This window comes from Coregonus clupeaformis, chromosome 17 (genome assembly GCF_020615455.1).
Source record: "Coregonus clupeaformis isolate EN_2021a chromosome 17, ASM2061545v1, whole genome shotgun sequence".
Classification (NCBI taxonomy): Eukaryota; Metazoa; Chordata; class Actinopteri; order Salmoniformes; family Salmonidae; genus Coregonus; species Coregonus clupeaformis.
Genome location: NC_059208.1, coordinates 69373727 through 69397952, shown reverse-complemented (window position 1 = coordinate 69397952; position 24226 = coordinate 69373727). Strand labels below are relative to the sequence as shown.

Here is a 24226-nt window from a genome sequence, read left to right as displayed (position 1 = left end):
ATAATTGATATCTCAACGAAGTGAAGAGTTGGGATCAAAGAACAATCCTTACAAATACAATATTCAAGCTGCTATAGCTGTTGAAGGTTAGTTGCCAGATACCCAGGCTAACCCAGACATTATAAAGAATGCAAAATATATCTTTCTGCCAGATAGCACTTCTTTTAACGAACACCACAGACATGTTTGAGGAAGACATGATCACCATGAGCCGATACTGTAATGTACAGCTCTACACAGCATGTATTCTACTATACACTATATCCCAGTGGTATTCAAAGTCGGGGTCGCAGGGGAACTGCAGTGCGGTCGTTTTTTTGGGGAACAAAGTAATAAGAGGACAGATCATTGTATGGGACAATGTACAAACGTTTTTGAGAAAGATAATGACAAATATAATATTTTTGAGTAAATGTATTTATTGGTTTCTTTTCATTTTGAAAATGCAATTATTATTTGATGATGTAAAAAACGAAATTTACCGATTTTAAGGTTGCGTCATTAGATTTGGGGTGGGGTCTCGAGAAATTATTGCGAAAAAAATGTGGTCCCGCTGAAAAAGTTTAAATACCACTGCTCTTGTCAAAAGTAGTACACTATAAAGGTGCCATTTGGGTGCCATTTGGGATGCAACCATTGTTCAGTGTTGAGTAGCGTTCATACATACCTTCTCTCCCTGAGCCAAACATCAAACCTCTGAGAGCTGCTATTGATTCTGCCTCAGCACAGATTCACTCAATACCAGAAAGTACACATCACAAAACAAACAAACAAGGCCCAACTGGAACATTGTGTTACCATCTACTTAACGAGAGAAGAGATTGTCAACAAAGCAGATGGATGTTTTGGTTTGAGGTCTGTCCTGTTCGCTAACGAGCAGACTGATTCTTAATTCATAAGGCATAGCAATACTGCTTTTACGGGTTGTGTCCCAAATGGCACCCTATTCCCTATAGTGCACCAGAGCCCTGGTCAAAAGTAGTGCACTACAAAGGGAATAGGGTGCCATTTGGGACACATACATGGTAGGCCTACATTATAATAACCAGACCACTGCATTATGCATAAGTTGTTGTATGTGATTGGAAGCCTTCATTATGATTCTATGTAATTGCTCTCTGGTGTATTGTCAGAGAGGACTACTGGTGTATTGTCAGAGAGGACTACTGGTGTATTGTCAGAGATGACTACTGGTATATTGTCAGAGATGACTACTGGTGTATTGTCAGAGATGACTACTGGTGTATTGTCAGAGAGGACTACTGGTATATTGTCAGAGATGACTACTGGTATATTGTCAGAGATGACTACGGTGTATTGTCAGAGATGACTACTGGTATATTGTCAGAGATGACTACTGGTATATTGTCAGAGAGGACTACTGGTATATTGTCAGAGATGACTACTGTGTATTGTCAGAGATGACTACTGGTATATTGTCAGAGATGACTACTGGTGTATTGTCAGAGATGACTACTGGTATATTGTCAGATATGACTACTGGTATATTGTCAGAAATGACTACTGGTGTATTGTCAGAGATGACTACTGGTATATTGTCAGAGATGACTACTGGTATATTGTCAGAGAGGACTACTGGTATATTGTCAGAGATGACTACTGTGTATTGTCAGAGATGACTACTGGTATATTGTCAGAGATGACTACTGGTGTATTGTCAGAGATGACTACTGGTATATTGTCATAGATGACTACTGGTGAATTGTCAGAGATGACTACTGGTATATTGTCAGAGATGACTACTGGTATATTGTCAGAAATGACTACTGGTGTATTGTCAGAGATGACTACTGGTATATTGTCAGAGAGGACTACTGGTATATTGTCAGAGATGACTACTGGTATATTGTCAGAGATGACTACTGGTATATTGTCAGAGATGACTACTGCTACTCTCTGGTATATTATCAGAGATGAATGCTTATTGAAATGCATAGCTTAATCATTTGAATGAGTGAATTAATGCATTCCATCATGGGATGCTTGTTGTATAATGGGAAAGTAAATCAAATCAAATCAAATCAAATTTTATTGGCCACATGCGCCGAATACAACAGGTGCAGACATTACAGTGAAATGCTTACTTACAGCCCTTAACCAACAGTGCATTTATTTCTAACAAAAAAGTAAAAATTAAACAACAACAAAAAAAGTGTTGAGAAAAAAAGAGCAGAAGTAAAATAAAATAGCAGTAGGGAGGCTATATATTACATTTACATTTACATCATTTATACAGGGGGGTGCCGGTGCAGAGTCAATGTGCAGGGGCACCGGCTAGTTGAGGTAGTTGAAGTAATCTGGTCTGATGTTTATGTTTGGATGAAGTCAAGGCTATTGTATGATAGAATTGCATGCACATGCTACAGTAATAATAATAATCATACACTTACAATGTTACTTACGTATTCATTCCATGTTAGCTTTCTCTTTCAAGTAACTTCCCTTGTAGGGAGAATATGAATAGATATCAATGCACATAGTACATAGAGATATAGATGAATAACATCAATGTACAGTTTCTCATGCAAATCCATTTTTATTTTCTGTACTTCTGGAGTGCTCCTTTCTCTCCTACCCTGATTAAGTGGAAGATGTGGACTGTGTCCTCAACTAATCTCTCCCTGGTCAAGGTCTAGTGGTAGTAACAGGGGCTGTGTGCCTACATGAGCTGTGTTCAGTGAAGTAAAGGCAGACCAGAGACTGTGGTCCCAAATGGGAGCCCAATGGACACTGGTCAAAAGTAATGCACTATATAGGGAATAGAGTGTCATTTGGGACACAGAAGAGATTCACTGACCGTTGGTTAATAGAATAGAGTCTATGTCCCCAGGCTATTCACTGATCCTGCAGACTGCTTCAGTATGAAAACAGTAAGGAGGAAAACTTGGGCTCCTATTGTAGTTAGCTGTGAGTAATATTTATCATGTAAGAGATATTTCCAGCATGGCTAGACTTGCTAAATGGTAGTACATTTCCTAGTATTCCCAGGTTTTCCAGAAATTCTGGTTGGAGGATTCTGGATTTCCTGCTTCTATCCTCCTAAATCCAGGACCTTTCCAACTGGGATTTCAGAAAAACCTGAGAATTTTGCAAGCCCAAGCATTGCTCAGTCCATAGTATATTCTTTCCTTCACTGTGGTCTCCTAACATTGCAGGATTACAGTAGTTATTGCCGTTGGACCTCACCGTCCATAGGAGTTGGATTTTCTCTTTTTAATGTAATATTTTTTGTACAAGCAGGGAGACTCATTTCAGGAAGTCATGGTGCAATTGAACAAAACATGACTCTAGAGCAGAGTGCTTCATACTGTAGAGAAGTGCATGATGGGAAGCAGAACCTGCTACTGAACTAAGCCTCTAGCCGAGTCTAGCCCCATCCCATAATTAAATATTAGTTGGTTGGTTTTGGCATCCTATTCCCTGTAGTGCACTACATTTGACCAGGTGCCAATTAAGACGCAGTCGCTTTTTTAACTCATAGAAGACGGCTTGCCCTGCTTAGTGGGTAGTAGTGTGTATTATGGTTACTGCTTGCCCTGCTTAGTGGGTAGTAGTGTGTATTATGGTTACTGCTTGCCCTGCTTAGTGGGTAGTAGTGTGTATTATGGTTACTTCTTGCCCTGCTTAGTGGGTAGTAGTGTGTATTATGGTTACTGCTTGCCCTGCTTAGTGGGTAGTAGTGTGTATTATGGTTACTGCTTGCCCTGCTTAGTGGGTAGTAGTGTGTATTATGGTTACTGCTTGCCCTGCTTAGTGGGTAGTAGTGTGTATTATGGTTACTGCTTGCCCTGCTTAGTGGGTAGTAGTGTGTATTATGGTTACTACTTGCCCTGCTTAGTGGGTAGTAGTGTGTATTATGGTTACTTCTTGCCCTGCTTAGTGGGTAGTAGTGTGTATTATGGTTACTGCTTGCCCTGCTTAGTGGGTAGTAGTGTGTATTATGGTTACTGCTTGCCCTGCTTAGTGGGTAGTAGTGTGTATTATGGTTACTTCTTGCCCTGCTTAGTGGGTAGTAGTGTGTATTATGGTTACTTCTTGCCCTGCTTAGTGGGTAGTAGTGTGTATTATGGTTACTGCTTGCCCTGCTTAGTGGGTAGTAGTGTGTATTATGGTTACTGCTTGCCCTGCTTAGTGGGTAGTAGTGTGTATTATGGTTACTGCTTGCCCTGCTTAGTGGGTAGTAGTGTGTATTATGGTTACTGCTTGCCCTGCTTAGTGGGTAGTAGTGTGTATTATGGTTACTGCTTGCCCTGCTTAGTGGGTAGTAGTGTGTATTATGGTTACTGCTTGCCCTGCTTAGTGGGTAGTAGTGTGTATTATGGTTACTGCTTGCCCTGCTTAGTGGGTAGTAGTGTGTATTATGGTTACTGCTTGCCCTGCTTAGTGGGTAGTAGTGTGTATTATGGTTACTGCCTGCCCTGCTTAGTGGGTAGTAGTGTGTATTATGGTTACTGCTTGCCCTGCTTAGTGGGTAGTAGTGTGTATTATGGTTACTGCTTGCCCTGCTTAGTGGGTAGTAGTGTGTATTATGGTTACTACTTGCCCTGCTTAGTGGGTAGTAGTGTGTATTATGGTTACTGCTTGCCCTGCTTAGTGGGTAGTAGTGTGTATTATGGTTACTGCCTGCCCTGCTTAGTGGGTAGTAGTGTGTATTATGGTTACTGCTTGCCCTGCTTAGTGGGTAGTAGTGTGTATTATGGTTACTGCTTGCCCTGCTTAGTGGGTAGTAGTGTGTATTATGGTTACTACTTGCCCTGCTTAGTGGGTAGTAGTGTGTATTATGGTTGGTTACTGCTTGCCCTGCTTAGTGGGTAGTAGTGTGTATTATGGTTACTGCTTGCCCTGCTTAGTGGGTAGTAGTGTGTATTATGGTTACTACTTGCCCTGCTTAGTGGGTAGTAGTGTGTATTATGGTTACTACTTGCCCTGCTTAGTGGGTAGTAGTGTGTATTATGGTTACTGCTTGCCCTGCTTAGTGGGTAGTAGTGTGTATTATGGTTACTTCTTGCCCTGCTTAGTGGGTAGTAGTGTGTATTATGGTTACTACTTGCCCTGCTTAGTGGGTAGTAGTGTGTATTATGGTTACTACTTGCCCTGCTTAGTGGGTAGTAGTGTGTATTATGGTTACTGCTTGCCCTGGTTAGTGGGTAGTAGTGTGTATTATGGTTACTACTTGCCCTGCTTAGTGGGTAGTAGTGTGTATTATGGTTACTACTTGCCCTGCTTAGTGGGTAGTAGTGTGTATTATGGTTACTGCTTGCCCTGCTTAGTGGGTAGTAGTGTGTATTATGGTTACTGCTTGCCCTGCTTAGTGGGTAGTAGTGTGTATTATGGTTACTACTTGCCCTGCTTAGTGGGTAGTAGTGTGTATTATGGTTACTACTTGCCCTGCTTAGTGGGTAGTAGTGTGTATTATGGTTACTGCTTGCCCTGCTTAGTGGGTAGTAGTGTGTATTATGGTTACTTCTTGCCCTGCTTAGTGGGTAGTAGTGTGTATTATGGTTACTGCTTGCCCTGCTTAGTGGGTAGTAGTGTGTATTATGGTTAGTCCTGAGACTGGGGTCAGGTCAGGGTTACCTGGAAATAACAGACACAAGAGATTTAATGTAGTACCAGCGGCAGAAGAGGTGTGTGTGTGTGTGTACAGTGTGTGTGTGAGTGTGTGTGAATGTGTGTGAGTGTGAGTGTGTGAGAGTGTGTGTGAGTGTGTGTGCATTAGTGTATGCATGTGTGTTTGTGTTCTTGCACATCATACAGGATGTGTGTTTGGGTGTTGGGAGTTGTCTGCTGAACTAGCCTACGACAGTATGTGGTGTTTCAGTGTGTGTGTTGAATGTTGCTCTGTTTGCATGTTTCTCCTCATAAAGCGCTGAGTGAGTGATGTGTCTACAGCTGTACGCTGTGCTGTGGATTAACATAACGATGGGAGGGAGGGAGCAGTGTTCTGTGGAGCTGAACGCAGCACACAAAGCCCAGGGAAGTAAGTGTGAAATGAAAGGGGACAACGTACAATGCTGGGATGTGAGGCACACTGACACAGAGCTGGGGAGGGAACATATTCTTACTAATAGGATTTGAACAGCTTGTCTTTACTCTGTGGCCTGGCTGCATGGCATCTTTTCTGGAAACACACACACACGCTCACAGGCATGCACAGACACACACACGCACACAGGCACGGACACTCTCCCTCCCTCTCAATGACTTGCATAACTTGGACGATCAGTTCTGGGCCTGCACAACACAGAATGTCAACCCGCCCCAAGCGTTTGGATTTCCAAATGTCTTCTTCAAAAATTGTTTCTGGGATGCTCAAGACCTAAATATGCAGTTACAAACAAACAAACAACAAACCTCTTAATGCAACTGACAAAAATAGCAAATAATCATAGAGTAGTTATCTGACGAGATCCCTTGAAATTCCTCTCAAATGGAACTGTTTATTGTCACGATGGTGCACTTTTACCAAAGAAAACACAACAAATGATCTAGAACAAACAACAACATTGAATTGATTTTCCAGCTGAGTTGGTATTTTCATATTGACAAATCTGTTTATTAGATAATGTTCAAAGCCATTGTTAATAATGAAATCAAAGCATATATCTAGGAATGACATGTCCTGTAACCTTGAGATGTCTGCACACAAGGACGCAGCGACCGTCAATGATGCTTGTAAACACATTAAAGCAATGGGTTAAGGCTAAGCAAATATCAGATTGCTACGACGGCATTGGAAATATAATTTGATTTAGAGCATCGACTGGACCGGTGGTTAGAGTAAAGCAGCAATGGTGGAAAAAGTACCCAATTGTCATACTTGAGTAAAATTAAAGATATCTTAATAGAAAATGACTCAAGTAAAAGTGAAAGTCACCCAGTAAAATACTACTTGAGTCTAAAAGTATTTGCTTTTAACTATACTTAAGTATCGAAAGTAAATGTAATTGCTAAAATATATTTAAGTATCAAAAGTAAAAGTATAAATACTTTTAAATTCCTTATATTAAGCAAACCAGACGGCCTCATTTTTTATTACATTTTTTACTGATAGCCAGGGGCACACTCCAATACTCAGACATAATTTACAAACTAAGCATGTGCTTAGTGAGTCCACCAGATCAGCATCAGTAGGGATGACCAGGGATGTTCTCTCGATAAGTGTGTGAATTAGACCATTTTCCTGTCCTGCTAAGCATTAAAAAAAGAAATGTGTCAGGGAAAATGTATGGAGTAAAAAGCACATCATTTTCTTTAGGAATGTAGTGAAGTAAAAGTAAAAGTTGTGAAAATATAAATAGTAAAGTAAAGTACAGATACCCGAAAAAACTACTTACTGTAAGTAGAACTTTCAAGTATTTTGACTGAAGTACTTTACACCAGTGTCAAGCGGCAAGTTAACAACGTAGCCTTATCTTCCCTGCTACTGCCTGTAGCAGACAGAGAACAGCCCAGTATACATTAATGATCAGGCTACAGGGGAAGGAGGGAGTCATTCGACATAGCTTAAGTATCCAGGGAGCAAATTAAAATGGAACAATCATCATTGGAAAGCGTGTGAGTCATTCCCTGAGTGACTTAGAATAACGATGAGTCAACTAGGAGGTCAGGACCAGTGGAAAGGTCACTCACACACATTGAGATCCTCTCTCAATCTCTCTCTCTCTCTCTTTCAACCTGTGTTCCGATCCTGTGTTCATTCGTTAACATTCTCATTTCGAGAGTCTATAGTCTGTGTCCCAAATGGCACCCTATTCCCTAGATGGGTCCTGGTCAGAAGTAGAACACAATGGAATAGGGTGCCATTTGGGATGGGCTCTATATGTGTTTTAGAGTCATTTTCACATTGCACAAGGATCTTTCACTGATTGTTAGGAGTAATTACTTTCACTGGGTGAGACCTGTCACCCTTATCTAATTAAAATAATTTTGCCTTAATGATTTCTTTAAGCCAATGTGTTTTTTTGCATATTTATATCACAACACTGAGACATTGTGTAGGCCGGGGATATATATTCATAAATTCTCGTCTTGGGGGATGCTTTTCGCAATGATTATATTCATATATTCAAATGTAATTTCTTCCCCACTATGCATTGGGGTTGCCCGATTGGTACTTATTTTGTGTCCATCCACAGGTTTGCTAATATGTTTTACACATTGCTAACTGAAGACATTACTTTCAATAGACAGTGTAGTGATTGAAAACCTCCATGGAGTTCTTCAAGGTCAGTACTAAATGAGCTTGGCACAGTGTGAACATAGAAATGCTGTAGGTAGAGCGGAGAGCTGGATGGCGTTGGAGCTAATGGTAACAGCAGGTGGGAGGAGTTTAGATTAATATAGTTAAAGAGAAACGTTACAAAAGATGTCAGAAGGTGGAATTCACTTTTCAGAGATCAGGCTTTTTCCATTTGTTTAATTAATTTACTGTATGAGCACAATTTTGTATGGTCTGCATCTTTGAAGTAGCCTACGGATGCTTGAAGGTAGCTTTAAGGATCATACAAGCTTGGTTTGGTCATTAATAATTAAACATTAATTACATTCTATCCAATTACATTGGATTTGAATCAGTTTTACCCAGTTCTATTGGAAGTTGTTCTGTTTCCTGTTTTACAGAGCCTCTCCTGGATGACTTCCTGCTGACATACCTGGTGTTCATGTCAACCAGTGATCTGTGTCAGGCTCTTTTGGGACAATATCCTTCTACTACAGGCAGTGGTGGTCACATCTAGACTACAGTATACCACCCTTACCTCTAGACTACAGTACACCACCCTTACCTCTAGACTACAGTACACCACCCTTACCTATAGACTACAGTACACCACCCTTACCTCTAGACTACAGTACACCACCCTTACCTCTAGACTACAGTACACCACCCTTACCTCTAGACTACAGTACAACACCCTTACCTCTAGAATACAGTACACCACCCTTACCTCTAGACTACAGTACACCACCCTTACCTCTAGACTACAGTACAACACCCTTACCTCTAGAATACAGTACACCACCCTTACCTCTAGACTACAGTACACCACCCTTACCTCTAGACTACAGTACAACACCCTTACCTCTAGACTACAGTACACCACCCTTACCTCTAGACTACAGTACACAACCCTTACCACTAGACTACAGTACACCAACCTTACCTCTAGACTACAGTACACCACCATTACCTCTAGAATACAGTACACCACCCTTACCTCTAGAATACAGTACACCACCCTTACCTCTAGAATACAGTACACCACCCTTACCTCTAGATACAGTACACCACCCTTACCTCTAGATACAGTACACCACCCTTACCTCTAAAGCTACCGGCTTTTCTGTACTGTACACACACACACACACACACACACACACACACACACACACACACACACACACACACACACACACACACACACACACACACACACACACACAAACCTCACCCATAGAATCACTGCACACATACACCTCACAACTTGGAACAATTAAAAATAGCGGTGTTGATCCTGTTGGCCTGGCTAATGTCAATACACACAACGCCTACTGAGAGACCTCTCTCCTGCTGTGTTGATGCCTTAACTCATAGAGCCCACCTATTGTTCAAAGAGACACCACCGGGGGAAAGAGGAAGGGAAGGAGGTTCTGGACAGGAAACGTAAGGTCCTGCACCTGGTGACACAGTGGACAACACTCTACAGGGACTTCCTACAAGAAGACGAGCATGTGAAACTCTTCATGAAGGTATGACGGAGCGAGGGAGGAGAAGAAGGGATATTATAGCTTGTTTCCAGATCTGTTTGTGCTGTCTTTCAAACTCCTTCAGTCATTTATAAGGAGTTGGCAAGACAGCACAAACAAATCTGGGGCCAGGCTAGGGATATGGGACAGTGAGATGACCCTAAAATAAGTGATATCATGATAAGGGAGGGTGAAAACAGACATTAGATGTTGTCTTTGTGTTTCAGACATTGTATCGTTTCCTTCTGGATGACCTGTATGACTATCCAACTCTGGAGAAGGAGCAGAAGGATCTACAGAAACTCCTGCGGCTGCATCGCAGACAGTGAGTGGCCATATAATGCATTTAATAATAATATAATAATATGCCATTTAGCAGACGCTTTTATCCAAAGCGACTTACAGTCATGTGTGCATACATTTTTACGTATGGGTGGTCCCGGGGATCGAACCCACTACCCTGGCGTTACAAGCGCCATGCTCTACCAATTGAGCTACAGAGGACCACTGTAGACCACTGTAGCCACCAATATATTTAACATGCGAGACTTAGGAATTGAATAATGGAATAATTTATATGATGAATTAGTTACACTACATGACCAAAAGTATGTGGAACATCGTTGAATATCTCATTCCAAAATCATGGGCATTAATATGGAGTTGGTCCCTTCCTTTGCTGCTAATAACAGCCTCCACTCTTCTGGGAAGTCTTTCCACTAGATGTTGGAACATTGCTGTGGGGACTTGCTTCCATTCAGCCACAAGAGCATTAGTGAGGTCGGGCACTGATGTTGGGCAATTAGGCCTGGCTCGCAGTCGGCGTTCCAATTCATCCCAAAGGTGGGGATGGGGTTGAGATTAGGGCTCTGTGCAGGCCAGTCAAGTTCTTCCATACCGATCTCGATAAACCATTTCTGTATGGACCTCGCTTTGTGCACAGGAAATGGCCTTCCCCAAACTGTTGCCACAAAGTTAGAAGCACAGAATTGACTAGAATGTCATTGTATGCTGCAACGTTAAGATTTCCCTTCACTGGAACTAAGGGGCCTAGCCCGAACCATGAAAAACAGTTATTAGTCCTCCACCAAACTTTACAGTTGGCACTATGCATTCGGGCAGGTAGCGTTCTCCTGGCATCCTCCTGGCATCCACCCAGATTCGTCCGTCGGACTGCCAGATGGTGAAGCATGATTCATCACTCCAGAGAACGCATTTCCACTGCTCCAGAGTTCAATGGCGGCAAGCTTTACACCACTCCAGCCGCACATGGTGATCTTAAGCTTGTGTGCGGTTGCTCGGCCATTAAAACCCATTTCATGAAGCTCCTGACGAACAGTTCTTGTGCTGACATTGCTTCCAGAGGCAGTTTGGAACTCAGTGATGAGTGTTGTAACCGAGGACAGACGATTTTTACGTGCTACGTGCTTCAGCACTCGCCAGTCCCGTTCCGGGAGCTTGTGTGGCTTACCATTTCACGGCTGAGCCGTTGTTGCTCTTCACAATAACAGCACTTACAGTTGACTTGGGCAGCTCTAGCAGGGCAGAAATTTGACGAACTGACTTGTTGGAAAGGTCCTATGTTGGTGCCACGTTGAAAGTCACTGAGCTCTTCAGTAAGGTCATTCTACTTCCAGTGTTTGTCTATGGAGATTGCATGGCTGTGTGCTCGATTTTATACACCTGTCACCAACGGGTGCGGCTGAAATAGCCGAATCCACTAATTTGAAGGAGTGTCCACATACTTTTGTATATATAGTGTATTTATGTGTAATGTATGCGTGGATTATCTCTCCTAAGTGTGAATTCCGAACATGTACAGTGGGGAAAAAAAGTATTTAGTCAGCCACCAATTGTGCAAGTTCTCCCACTTAAAAAGATGAGAGAGGCCTGTAATTTTCATCATAGGTACACGTCAACTATGACAGACAAAATGAGAAAAAAAATTCCAGAAAATCACATTGTAGGATTTTTAATGAATTTATTGGCATATGATGGTGGAAAATAAGTATTTGGTTAATAACATAAGTTTCTCAATACTTTGTTATATACCCTTTGTTGGCAATGACACAGGTCAAACGTTTTCTGTAAGTCTTCACAAGGTTTTCACACACTGTTGCTGGTATTTTGGCCCATTCCTCCATGCAGATCTCCTCTAGAGCAGTGATGTTTTGGGGCTGTCGCTGGGCAACACAGACTTTCAACTCCCTCCAAAGATTTTCTATGGGGTTGAGATCTGGAGACTGGCTAGGCCACTCCAGGACCTTGAAATGCTTCTTACGAAGCCACTCCTTCGTTGCCCGGGCGGTGTGTTTGGGATCATTGTCATGCTGAAAGACCCAGCCACGTTTCATCTTCAATGCCCTTGCTGATGGAAGGAGGGTTTCACTCAAAATCTCACGATACATGGCCCCATTCATTCTTTCCTTTACACGGATCAGTCGTCCTGGTCCCTTTGCAGAAAAACATCCCCAAAGCATGATGTTTCCAACCCCATGCTTCACAGTAGGTATGGTGTTCTTTGGATGCAACTCAGCATTCTTTGTCCTCCAAACATGACGAGTTGAGTTTTTACCAAAAAGTTATATTTTGGTTTCATCTGACCATATGACATTCTCCCAATCCTCTTCTGGATCATCCAAATGCACTTCAGACGGGCCTGGACATGTACTGGCTTAAGCAGGGGGACACGTCTCGCACTGCAGGATTTGAGTCCCTGGCGGCGTAGTGTGTTACTGATGGTAGGCTTTGTTACTTTGGTCCCAGCTCTCTGCAGGTCATTCACTAGGTCCCCCCGTGTGGTTCTGGGATTTTTGCTCACCATTCTTGTGATCATTTTGACCCCACGGGGTGAGATCTTGCGTGGAGCCCCAGATCGAGGGAGATTATCAGTGGTCTTGTATGTCTTCCATTTCCTAATAATTGCTCCCACAGTTGATTTCTTCAAACCAAGCTGCTTACCTATTGCAGATTCAGTCTTCCCAGCCTGGTGCAGGTCTACAATTTTGTTTTTGGTGTCCTTTGACAGCTCTTTGGTCTTGGCCATTGTGGAGTTTGGAGTGTGACTGTTTGAGGTTGTGGACAGGTGTCTTTTATACTGATAACAAGTTCAAACAGGTGCCATTAATACAGGTAACGAGTGGAGGACAGAGGAGCCTCTTAAAGAAGAAGTTACAGGTCTGTGAGAGCCAGAAATCTTGCTTGTTTGTAGGTGACCAAATACTTATTTTCCACCATAATTTGCAAATAAATTCATAAAAAATCCTACAATGGGATTTTCTGGATTTTTTTTTCTCAATTTGTCTGTCATAGTTGACGTGTACCTATGATGAAAATTACAGGCCTCTCTCATCTTTTTAAGTGGGAGAACTTGCACAATTGGTGGCTGACTAAATACTTTTTTTCCCCACTGTAGCTGGTAAACAGCTGTTGTACTGTTTGGGGCTGTGTTGTTGTACTGTTTGGGGAGTGTTGTTGTGCTGTTGGGGGCTGTGTTGTTGTACTGAAATGTGAAGGTCACTGAGTTCCTCTCCCTCTGTGTCAGCGGTCTAAGACACGTAGGAAGAATAGCTGGGAAAGCACCAGCTGTGACAGAGAGGCCTGTTGTTCCATTTGTACTGTTGGTTCTATTATTGCCAATAGCATTGAGGATTCCTTCCTTGTGACAAACACACACATCCAAGAACACCCAGAATATTGAACATGGTGTCCATCGAGTACAATGCATCTTCCTCTGATCGATATTATAAACCAGTGAGTTAGTGTGCTACGGTCTTCTAGGCTCGTTCCTCTAGGTACAGACATGGCTGCATGTCAACTAGACCTTCATGTTGAATAGAAATGCTTCAGAGAGAATCTCTGTGTTTGCCCTTTGACCTGGGAGTGAAAACAACCCTCTGCTTTCTGTCAGAGAACAGCAGACACACTGGGACACATCCCATATCAACCCTCCCCTCCCCACATACACTGGGACACATCCCATGTCAACCCTCCCCTCCCCACAGACACTGGGACACATCCCATGTCAACCCTCCCCTCCCCACAGACACTGGGACACATCCCATGTCAACCCTCCCCTCCCCACAGACACTGGGACACATCCCATGTCAACCCTCCCCTCCCCTCCTCTCCTCCCTCCTCCCTTCCTTCTCCTCACCTACTCCCTCCAGACCAAATTCACATAGAAATGTGAGTTATATATCTGTTATTCTCATTGAAAGCAAGTCTAAGGAGTGGTAGATCTGGTCTATGTGTGCTCTTTCTATGCTTCCCGTTCTTGAGTTTAGTTTTTGCGTCTTTTACTTTCGGTTTTGTACACCAGCTTCAAACAGCTGAAAATACAATATTTTTGGTTATAGAAAATATATTTCACAGCGGTTTAGATAATACAATGATTCTCTACACTATACATGCCTTGTTGTCACATAAACTGAAATTAGGCAAACTATTAGAATGTTAGCAACGAGGAAATGGCGGAGCGATTTCTACATATTGCACCTTTAATAATGCAACGTTAGAGACCATGACTCATGTCACCTAGCCTTGATTAATCTAATTAGGACCATGACTCATGTCACCTAGCCTTGATTAATCTAATTAGGACCATGACTCATGTCACCTAGCCTTGATTAATCTAATCAGGACCATGACTCATTTCACCTTGACAATAAAGGCTGTGAATCTGAATGGTGCTATTGTTACTATTTATACACTAGCATGGTGATATAGAGCCATGTAGTCCTGATGGAAAATCACAGTACTACCAGGTTACTAGTTGATTGATGGAAAATCACAGTACTACTAGGTTACTAGTTGATTAATGGAAAATCACAGTACTACCAGGTTACTAGTTGATTGATGGAAAATCACAATACTACCAGGTTACTAATTGATTGATGGAAAATCACAGTAATATCAGGTTACTAGTTGATTGATGGAAAATCACAGTAATATCAGGTTACTAGTTGATTGATGGAAAATCACAGTACTACCAGGTTACTAATTGATTGATGGAAAATCACAGTACTACCAGGTTACTAGTTGATTGATGGAAAATCACAGTACTACCAGGTTACTAATTGATTGATGGAAAATCACAGTACTACCAGGTTATTAGTTGATTGATGGAAAATCACAGTAATATCAGGCCACTAGTTGATTGATGGAAAATCACAGTAATACCAGGTTACTAGTTGATTGATGGAAAATCACAGTACTACCAGGTTACTAGTTGATTGATGGAAAATCACAGTACTACTAGGTTACTAGTTGATTGATGGAAAGTCACAGTACTACTAGGTTACTTGTTGATTGATGGAAAATCACAGTACTACCAGGTTACTAGTTGATTGATGGAAAATCACAGTAATACCAGGTTACTAGTTGATTGATGGAAAATCACAGTACTACCAGGTTACTAGTTGATTGATGGAAAATCACAGTACTACCAGGTTACTAGTTGATTGATGGAAAATCACAGTACTACCAGGTTACTAGTTGATTGATGGAAAATCACAGTACTACCAGGTTACTAGTTGATTGATGGAAAATCACAGTACTACCAGGTTACTAGTTGATTGATGGAAAATCACAGTAATATCAGGTTACTAGTTGATTGATGGAAAATCACAGTACTACCAGGTTACTAGTTGATTGATGGAAAATCACAGTAATACCAGGTTACTAGTTGATTGATGGAAAATCACAGTAATATCAGGTTACTAGTTGATTGATGGAAAATCACAGTACTACTATGTTACTAGTTAATTGATGGAAAATCACAGTAATACCAGGTTACTAGTTGAGTGATGGAAAATCACAGTACTACTAGGTTACTAGTTGATTGATGGAAAATCACAGTACTACATTTTACATTTACATTTTAGTCATTTAGCAGACGCTCTTATCCAGAGCGACTTACAGGAGCAATTAGGGTTAAGTGCCTTGCTCAAGGGCACATTAACGTCATTTAGCAGACGCTCTTAGCCAGAGCGACTCACAAATTGGTGCGTTCACCCTATAGCCAGTGGGATAACCACTTTACAATTGGGGGAGGATTCCTTTATCCTATCCCAGGTATTCCTTAAAGAGGTGGGGTTTCAAATGTCTCCGGAAGGTGGTGAGTGACTCCGCTGTCCTGGCGTCGTGAGGGAGCTTGTTCCACCATTGGGGTGCCAGAGCAGCGAACAGTTTTGACTGGGCTGAGCGGGAACTATGCTTCCGCAGAGGAAGGGAGCCAGCAGGCCAGAGGTGGATGAGCGCAATGCCCTCGTTTGGGTGTAGGGACTGATCAGAGCCTGAAGGTACAGAGGTGCCGTTCCCCTCACTGCTCCATAGGCAAGCACCATGGTCTTGTAGCGGATGCGAGCTTCAACTGGAAGCCAGTGGAGTGTGCGGAGGAGGGGGTGACGTGAGAGAACTTGGGAAGGTTGAACACCAGACGGGCTGCGGCATTCTGGATGAGTTGTAGGGGTTTAATGGCACAGGCAGGGAGGCCAGCCAACAGCGAGTTGCAGTAGTCCAGACGGGAGATGACAAGTGCCTGGATTAGGACCTGTGCCGCTTCCTGTGTAAGGCAGGGTCGTACTCTCCGAATGTTGTAGAGCATGAACCTGCAGGAGCGGGTCACCGCCTTGATGTTGGCGGAGAACGACAGGGTGTTGTCCAGGGTCACGCCTAGGCTCTTCGCACTCTGGGAGGAGGACACAGCGGAGTTGTCAACCGTGATGGCGAGATCATGGAACGGGCAGTCCTTCCCCGGGAGGAAGAGCAGCTCCGTCTTGCCAGGGTTCAGCTTGAGGTGGTGATCCGTCATCCATGCTGATATGTCTGCCAGACATGCAGAGATGCGATTCGCCACCTGGTTATCAGAAGGGGGAAAGGAGAAGATTAGTTGTGTATCGTCAGCGTAGCAATGATAGGAGAGACCATGTGAGGATATGACAGAGCCAAGTGACTTGGTGTATAGGGAGAAAAGGAGAGGGCCTAGAACTGAGCCTTGGGGGACACCAGTGGTGAGAGCACGTGGTGCGGAGACAGCTTCTCGCCACGCCACTTGGTAGGAGCGACCGGTCAGGTAGGACGCAATCCAGGAGTGAGCCGCGCCGGAGATGCCCAGCTCGGAGAGGGTGGAGAGGAGGATCTGATGGTTCACAGTATCAAAGGCAGCAGACAGGTCTAGAAGGACAAGAGCAGAGGAGAGAGAGTTAGCTTTAGCAGTGCGGAGAGTCTCCGTGACACAGAGGAGAGCAGTCTCAGTTGAATGACCAGTCCTGAAACCTGATTGGTTTGGATCAAGAAGGTCATTCTGAGAGAGATAGCAAGAGAGTTGGCTAAAGACGGCACGCTCAATAGTTTTGGAAAGAAAAGAGAGAAGGGATACTGGTCTGTAGTTGTTGACATCAGTGGGGTCGAGTGTTGGTTTTTTGAGAAGGGGAGCAACTCTCGCTCTCTTGAAGACGGAAGGGACATGGCCGGCGGTCAAGGATGAGTTGATCAGCGAGGTGAGGTAGGGGAGAAGGTCACCGGAGATGGTCTGGAGAAGGGAGGAGGGGATGGGGTCAAGCGGGCAGGTTGTTGGGCGGCCTGCAGTCACAAGTCGCAGGATTTTATCTGGAGAGAGAGGGGAGAAAGAAGTCAAAGCATAGGGTAGGGCAGTGTGAGCAGGACCAGCAGTGTCATTAGACTTAACAAACGAGGATCGGATGTCGTCAACCTTCTTTTTCAAAGTGGTTGACGAAGTCATCCACAGAGAGAGAGGGGGGGATTCAGGAGGGAGGAAAATGTGGCAAAGAGCTTCCTAGGGTTAGAGGCAGATGCTTGGAATTTAGAGTGGTAGAAGGTGGCCTTAGCAGCAGAAACAGATGAAGAAAATGTAGAGAGGAGGGAGTGAAAAGATGCCAGGTCGGTAGGGAGTTTAGTTTTCTTCCATTTCCGCTCCGCTGCCCGGAGCTCTGTTCTGTGAGCTCGCAGTGAGTCATCAAGCCACGGAGCTGGAGGGGAGGACCGAGCCGGCCGGGAGGATAGGGGACACAGAGAGTCAAAGGATGCAGAAAGGGAGGAGAGGAGGGTTGAGGAGGCAGAATCAGGAGATTGGAGGGAGAAGGATTGAGCAGAGGGAAGAGATGATAGGATGGAAGAGGAGAGAGTAGTGGGAGAGAGAGAGCGAAGGTTGCGGCGGCGCATTACCATCTGTGTAGGGGCAGAGTGAGTAGTGTGGGAGGAGAGCGAGAGAGAAAAGGAAACAAAGTAGTGGTCGGAGACTTGGAGGGGAGTTGCAGTGAGATTAGTAGAGGAGCAGCATCTAGTGAAGATGAGGTCAAGCGTATTGCCTGCCTTGTGAGTAGGGGGACGGTGAGAGGGTGAAGTCAAAAGAGGAGAGGAGTGGAAAGAAGGAGGCAGAGAGAAATGAGTCAAACGTGGACATAGGGAGGTTGAAATCCCCCAAAACTGTGAGGGGTGAGCCATCCTCAGGAAAGGAACTTATCAAGGCGTCAAGCTCGTTGATGAACTCTCCAAGGGAACCTGGAGGGCGATAGATGACAAGGATATTAAGCTTAAATGGGCTAGTGACTGTGACAGCATGGAATTCAAATGAGGAGATAGACAGATGGGTTAGGGGAAAAATTGAGAATGTCCACTTGGGAGAGATGAGGATTCCTGTACCACCACCCCTCTGACCAGATGCTCTCGGGGTATGCGAGAACACATGGTCAGACGAGGAGAGAGCAGTAGGAGTAGCCGTGTTTTCAGTGGTGATCCATGTTTCCGTCAGCGCCAGGAAGTCGAGGGACTGGAGGTTGGCATAGGCTGGGATGAAGTCAGCTTTGTTGGCAGCAGAACGGCAGTTCCAGAGGCTGCCTGCGACCTGGAACTCCAGGTGAGGGGGTGCGTGCAGGGACCACCAGGTTAGAGAGGCAGCAGCCGCGCGGTGTGGTGCGTTGTTTGTGTAGCCTGTGCAGAGAGGAGAGAACAGGGATAGGCAGAGGCATAGTTGACAGGCTGTAGCAAATGGCTACAAAAATGCAGAGGAGATCGGAATGAAATGAGCTAAGCATCTGGGAGAGGAGAGAGGGGGCCTCCTCACCAAAAACTTCTACCTCAGAAACTAAAATTGTTTCACTGAACCACCCGAACAAGAAACTCTCCCAACTTCCACCTTTAGAAATCAGAAATTGTTGTGAACCACAGTTGTTCAATGTTTAAAGGAATAGACTCAACCCACTTTATTCAGCTAGCTAACTATGACACCATAGCTGACTAGCATGCTAGCATCCAATAACACACAGTTTAACACACAGTTAAGCACCAATACTTGGTCACAACAAACCACCAATAGTGTGTTAACTAGCTAACTAGCATGCTAGCATCCAGTAACACACAGTTTAGCACAAACACTTGGTCACAGCAAACCACCAATAGTGTGATAACACACTAAACAGATCATTCGTGTCTGTGTCAAGTTCCTTTCATGACGCAGCAATGATTCAACGTTGGCTAGCTAGGACAAGTATATTGTAATTAGCTACTACCGTACAGTTCGCTGGTCGTGTTGGGTAGCTAGCAATGGCCACTGTGTTGACTTTGTTTGAAGAACGGCTAGCTAGCTAGCTTCGTGCTACACCCGGCACACAATGGCTACTGTGTTGACTCTGACTCTGTTCGAAAAAACGGCTAGTTAGCTCGCTTCGTGCTACAGCCGGCACGGCGGAAGACACTGCCAAGACACAGTAACTACCCACGATACCTAGCTATGACGCCGTAGCTAACTAGCAAGCTAGCATCCATTAACACACAATTTAGCACCAATACTTGGTTACAACAAACTGCCAAGAGTGTGTTAGCACACTAAACAGATAATTCATGTCCGTGTCTAGTTCCTTTCATAACGCATAACGCAGCAAAAATTAAACGTTGGCTAGCAGCACATTTAACATTGGAAACAGCTAATCGTTACCAGTAGCTACCCGCTAGCTAGCTAGCCTCGTGCTTCAATACTAACCTACAATTACCTACGGAAACCTACAATAACAACAATACTAACCTATAATAAATACAATACCTAACTACAACTAACTACCAACCTACGATCTAATATATGGTTAAGCTTTACTCAACACCATATGAGAAGCTCTCCACCGAGAAGCTCTACTACCAGGTTACTAGTTGATTGATGGAAAATCACAGTAATACCAGGTTACTAGTTGATTGATGGAAAATCACAGTAATACCAGGTTACTAGTTGATTGATGGAAAATCACAGTAATACCAGGTTACTAGTTGATTGATGGAAAATCACAGTAATACCAGGTTACTAGTTGATTGATGGAAAATCACAGTACTACCAGGTTACTAGTTGATTGATGGAAAATCACAGTACTACCAGGTTACTAGTTGATTGATGGAAAATCACAGTACTACTAGGTTACTAGTTGATTAATGGAAAATCACAGTACTACCAGGTTACTAGTTGATTGATGGAAAATCACAATACTACCAGGTTACTAATTGATTGATGGAAAATCACAGTAATATCAGGTTACTAGTTGATTGATGGAAAATCACAGTAATATCAGGTTACTAGTTGATTGATGGAAAATCACAGTACTACCAGGTTACTAATTGATTGATGGAAAATCACAGTACTACCAGGTTACTAGTTGATTGATGGAAAATCACAGTACTACCAGGTTACTAATTGATTGATGGAAAATCACAGTACTACCAGGTTATTAGTTGATTGATGGAAAATCACAGTAATATCAGGTTACTAGTTGATTGATGGAAAATCACAGTAATACCAGGTTACTAGTTGATTGATGGAAAATCACAGTACTACCAGGTTACTAGTTGATTGATGGAATATCACAGTACTACTAGGTTACTAGTTGATTGATGGAAAGTCACAGTACTACTAGGTTACTTGTTGATTGATGGAAAATCACAGTACTACCAGGTTACTAGTTGATTGATGGAAAATCACAGTAATACCAGGTTACTAGTTGATTGATGGAAAATCACAGTACTACCAGGTTACTAGTTGATTGATGGAAAATCACAGTACTACCAGGTTACTAGTTGATTGATGGAAAATCACAGTACTACCAGGTTACTAGTTGATTGATGGAAAATCACAGTACTACTAGGTTACTAGTTGATTGATGGAAAATCACAGTACTACCAGGTTACTAGTTGATTGATGGAAAATCACAGTAATATCAGGTTACTAGTTGATTGATGGAAAATCACAGTACTACCAGGTTACTAGTTGATTGATGGAAAATCACAGTAATACCAGGTTACTAGTTGATTGATGGAAAATCACAGTAATATCAGGTTACTAGTTGATTGATGGAAAATCACAGTACTACTATGTTACTAGTTAATTGATGGAAAATCACAGTAATACCAGGTTACTAGTTGAGTGATGGAAAATCACAGTACTACTAGGTTACTAGTTGATTGATGGAAAATCACAGTACTACCAGGTTACTAGTTGATTGATGGAAAATCACAGTAATACCAGGTTACTAGTTGATTGATGGAAAATCACAGTAATACCAGGTTACTAGTTGATTGATGGAAAATCACAGTACTACCAGGTTACTAGTTGATTGATGGAAAATCACAGTAATACCAGGTTACTAGTTGATTGATGGAAAATCACAGTACTACCAGGTTACTAGTTGATTGATGGAAAATCACAGTACTACCAGGTTACTAGTTGATTGATGGAAAATCACAGTAATACCAGGGTACTAGTTGATTTATGGAAAATCACAGTAATACCAGGTTACTAGTTGATTGATGGAAAATCACAGTACTACCAGGTTACTAGTTGATTGATGGAAAATCACAGTACTACCAGGTTACTAGTTGATTGATGGAAAATCACAGTACTACTATGTTACTAGTTGATTGATGGAAAATCACAGTACTACTAGGTTACTAGTTGATTTATGGAAAATCACAGTACTACTAGGTTACTAGTTGATTGATGGAAAATCACAGTAATACCAGGTTACTAGTTGATTGATGGAAAATCACAGTACTACTAGGTTACTAGTTGATTGATGGAAAATCACAGTACTACTAGGTTACTAATTGATTGATGGAAAATCACAGTAATACCAGGTTACTAATTGATTGATGGAAAATCACAGTACTATGTTACTATTTGATTGTGTATAGTTTTTTTGTCGTTCTTGTCTCATGGTCTAATTGTTTGATTTTGTTTCTCTCTCCAGTACAGTGGATGACTATTCACCCCACAGAAAGGTAAGAGGTCAAACTGCATGAGATGACTATTCACCCCACAGAAAGGTAAGGGGCCAAACTGCATGAGATGACTATTCACCCCACAGAAAGGTAAGGGGCCAAACTGCATGAGATGAGTATTCACCCCACAGAAAGGTAAGAGGCCAAACTGCATGAGATGAGTATTCACCCCACAGAAAGGTAAGGGGCCAAACTGCATGAGATGACTATTCACCCCACAGAAAGGTAAGGGGCCAAACTGCATGAGATGAGTATTCACCCCACAAAAAGGTAAGGGGCCAAACTGCATGAGATGACTATTCACCCCACAGAAAGGTAAGGGGCCAAACTGCATGAGATGACTATTCACCCCACAGAAAGGTAAGGGGCCAAACTGCATGAGATGAGTATTCACCCCACAGAAAGGTAAGAGGCCAAACTGCATGAGATGAGTATTCACCCCACAGAAAGGTAAGGGGCCAAACTGCATGAGATGACTATTCACCCCACAGAAAGGTAAGGGGCCAAACTGCATGAGATGAGTATTCACCCCACAAAAAGGTAAGGGGCCAAACTGCATGAGATGACTATTCACCCCACAGAAAGGTAAGGGGCCAAACTGCATGAGATGAGTATTCACCCCACAGAAGGGTAAGAGGCCAAACTGCGTGAGATGACTATTCACCCCACAGAAAGGTAATAGGCCAAACTGCATGAGATGTAATGGAGCTATTGTATGAGTCACAGGAGGCTGCTGAGGGGAGGACAGCTCATAATAATGGCTGGAACGGAGTAAATGGAACGGCATCAAACACATGGAAACCATGTGTTGGATGTATTTGATACCATTCCACTAATTCCACTCCAGCCATTACCACGAGCTCGTCCTCCCCAATTAAGGTGCCACCAACCTCCTGTGGTAAGAGTACATCATTGTTGGCAGGGTTTCCCAACTGGCGGCCCACGGGCCGAATTTGGCCCGCCGGTGATTTTATTTTGCCCCCAAGTTTTCTGAGTAAAAAACTCCAGCAAATCAGCTCCAAGTGATTTTTTATTTTGGAAATCTGTTCCAAAGTATTACCACGCATAATAGAGAGATATATGTGATTGAATACAAATGTAAGCAAGGTTTGAAATTATTATCTTTTAGTAAAATATTATATCTGTTTGGGCTTCTTGCGGTTAATTTGCAGTCTACAAATTATTTGTAATTATGTTCTGGCCCCCTGACCATCCGCTCAAGAAAAAAATCACCCCGCGGCTGAATTTAGTTGAGGATCCCTGTTGTAGGGATATGTTTACTTTTGAATAGCCAGGTTTCCTTATAGCCTATTTGTAACAGTTTGGGCTGTTAAAGACTATTGTCCTCTTATTTCCTGTAGAAACCACACCACAACAGTCCAGAACAGTTAGAATGTGTTCTCACACAGTATGAATGTGTTCTGAATTCCATGTATGTCCCTCCATTTAGAGCAAACTTCTTTCCCACCAACTGAGCCTGAAAGAGAACGGGCGCCACACCAGAGGAACACAAAGAGAGACCAGGGAAGGTGAGTCGGTCATAAAACCTGTCTGCGTCCCAAATGGCACCCTATTCCCTATATAGGGTACTACTTTTGAGCAGGGCCCTATGGCCATTAAGGGACGCAGACCCTGTCTTTCTTTTTTCTTCCTACATTCCTCCCATCATGCATTGTTTCCACAGTTTGTGTCTGCTGATGACGTTCTGTATAGAGCATTTCAGTGCCATTCTTTTTGAGGTAGCTAGCACATTTACATTTACATTTACATCATTTAGCAGATGCTCTTATCCAGAGCGACTTACAAATTGGTGCATTCAACTTATGATAGCAAGTGGGACAACCACTTTTTTTCTTCTTTTTTTTTATGGGGGGGGGTTGGGGGAAGGATTGCTTTATACTATTCCAGGTATTCCTTAAAGAGGTAGGGTTTCAAGTGTCTCCGGAAGGTGGTCAGTGACTCCGCTGTCCTGGCGTCGTGGGGGAGCTTGTTCCACCATTGGGGTGCCAGAGCAGCAAATAGCTTTGACTGGGCTGAGCGGGAACTGTGCTTCTGTAGAGGTAGGGGAGCTAGCAGGCCAGAGGTGGATGAACGTAGTGCCCTCGTTTGGGTGTAGGGTCTGATCAGAGCCTGAAGGTAAGGAGGTGCCGTTACCCTCACAGCTCCGTAGGCAAGCACCATG

At 43.1% G+C, this 24226-nt stretch overlaps 1 protein-coding gene across 1 annotated transcript in view; it reads left to right on the top strand.

The window, feature by feature from the left end:
* The window catches only part of LOC121586934 (rap guanine nucleotide exchange factor 5), a 68139-nt gene that overhangs the window by 18717 nt on the left and 25196 nt on the right, over positions 1-24226 (top strand). Inside the window, exons 4-8 of the mRNA XM_041903995.1 lie at positions 8644-8722; positions 9624-9771; positions 9996-10093; positions 22014-22044; positions 23495-23573. Coding sequence (XP_041759929.1) covers positions 8644-8722; positions 9624-9771; positions 9996-10093; positions 22014-22044; positions 23495-23573 — 435 coding nt within the window. The remainder of the gene's footprint in view (positions 1-8643; positions 8723-9623; positions 9772-9995; positions 10094-22013; positions 22045-23494; positions 23574-24226) is intronic.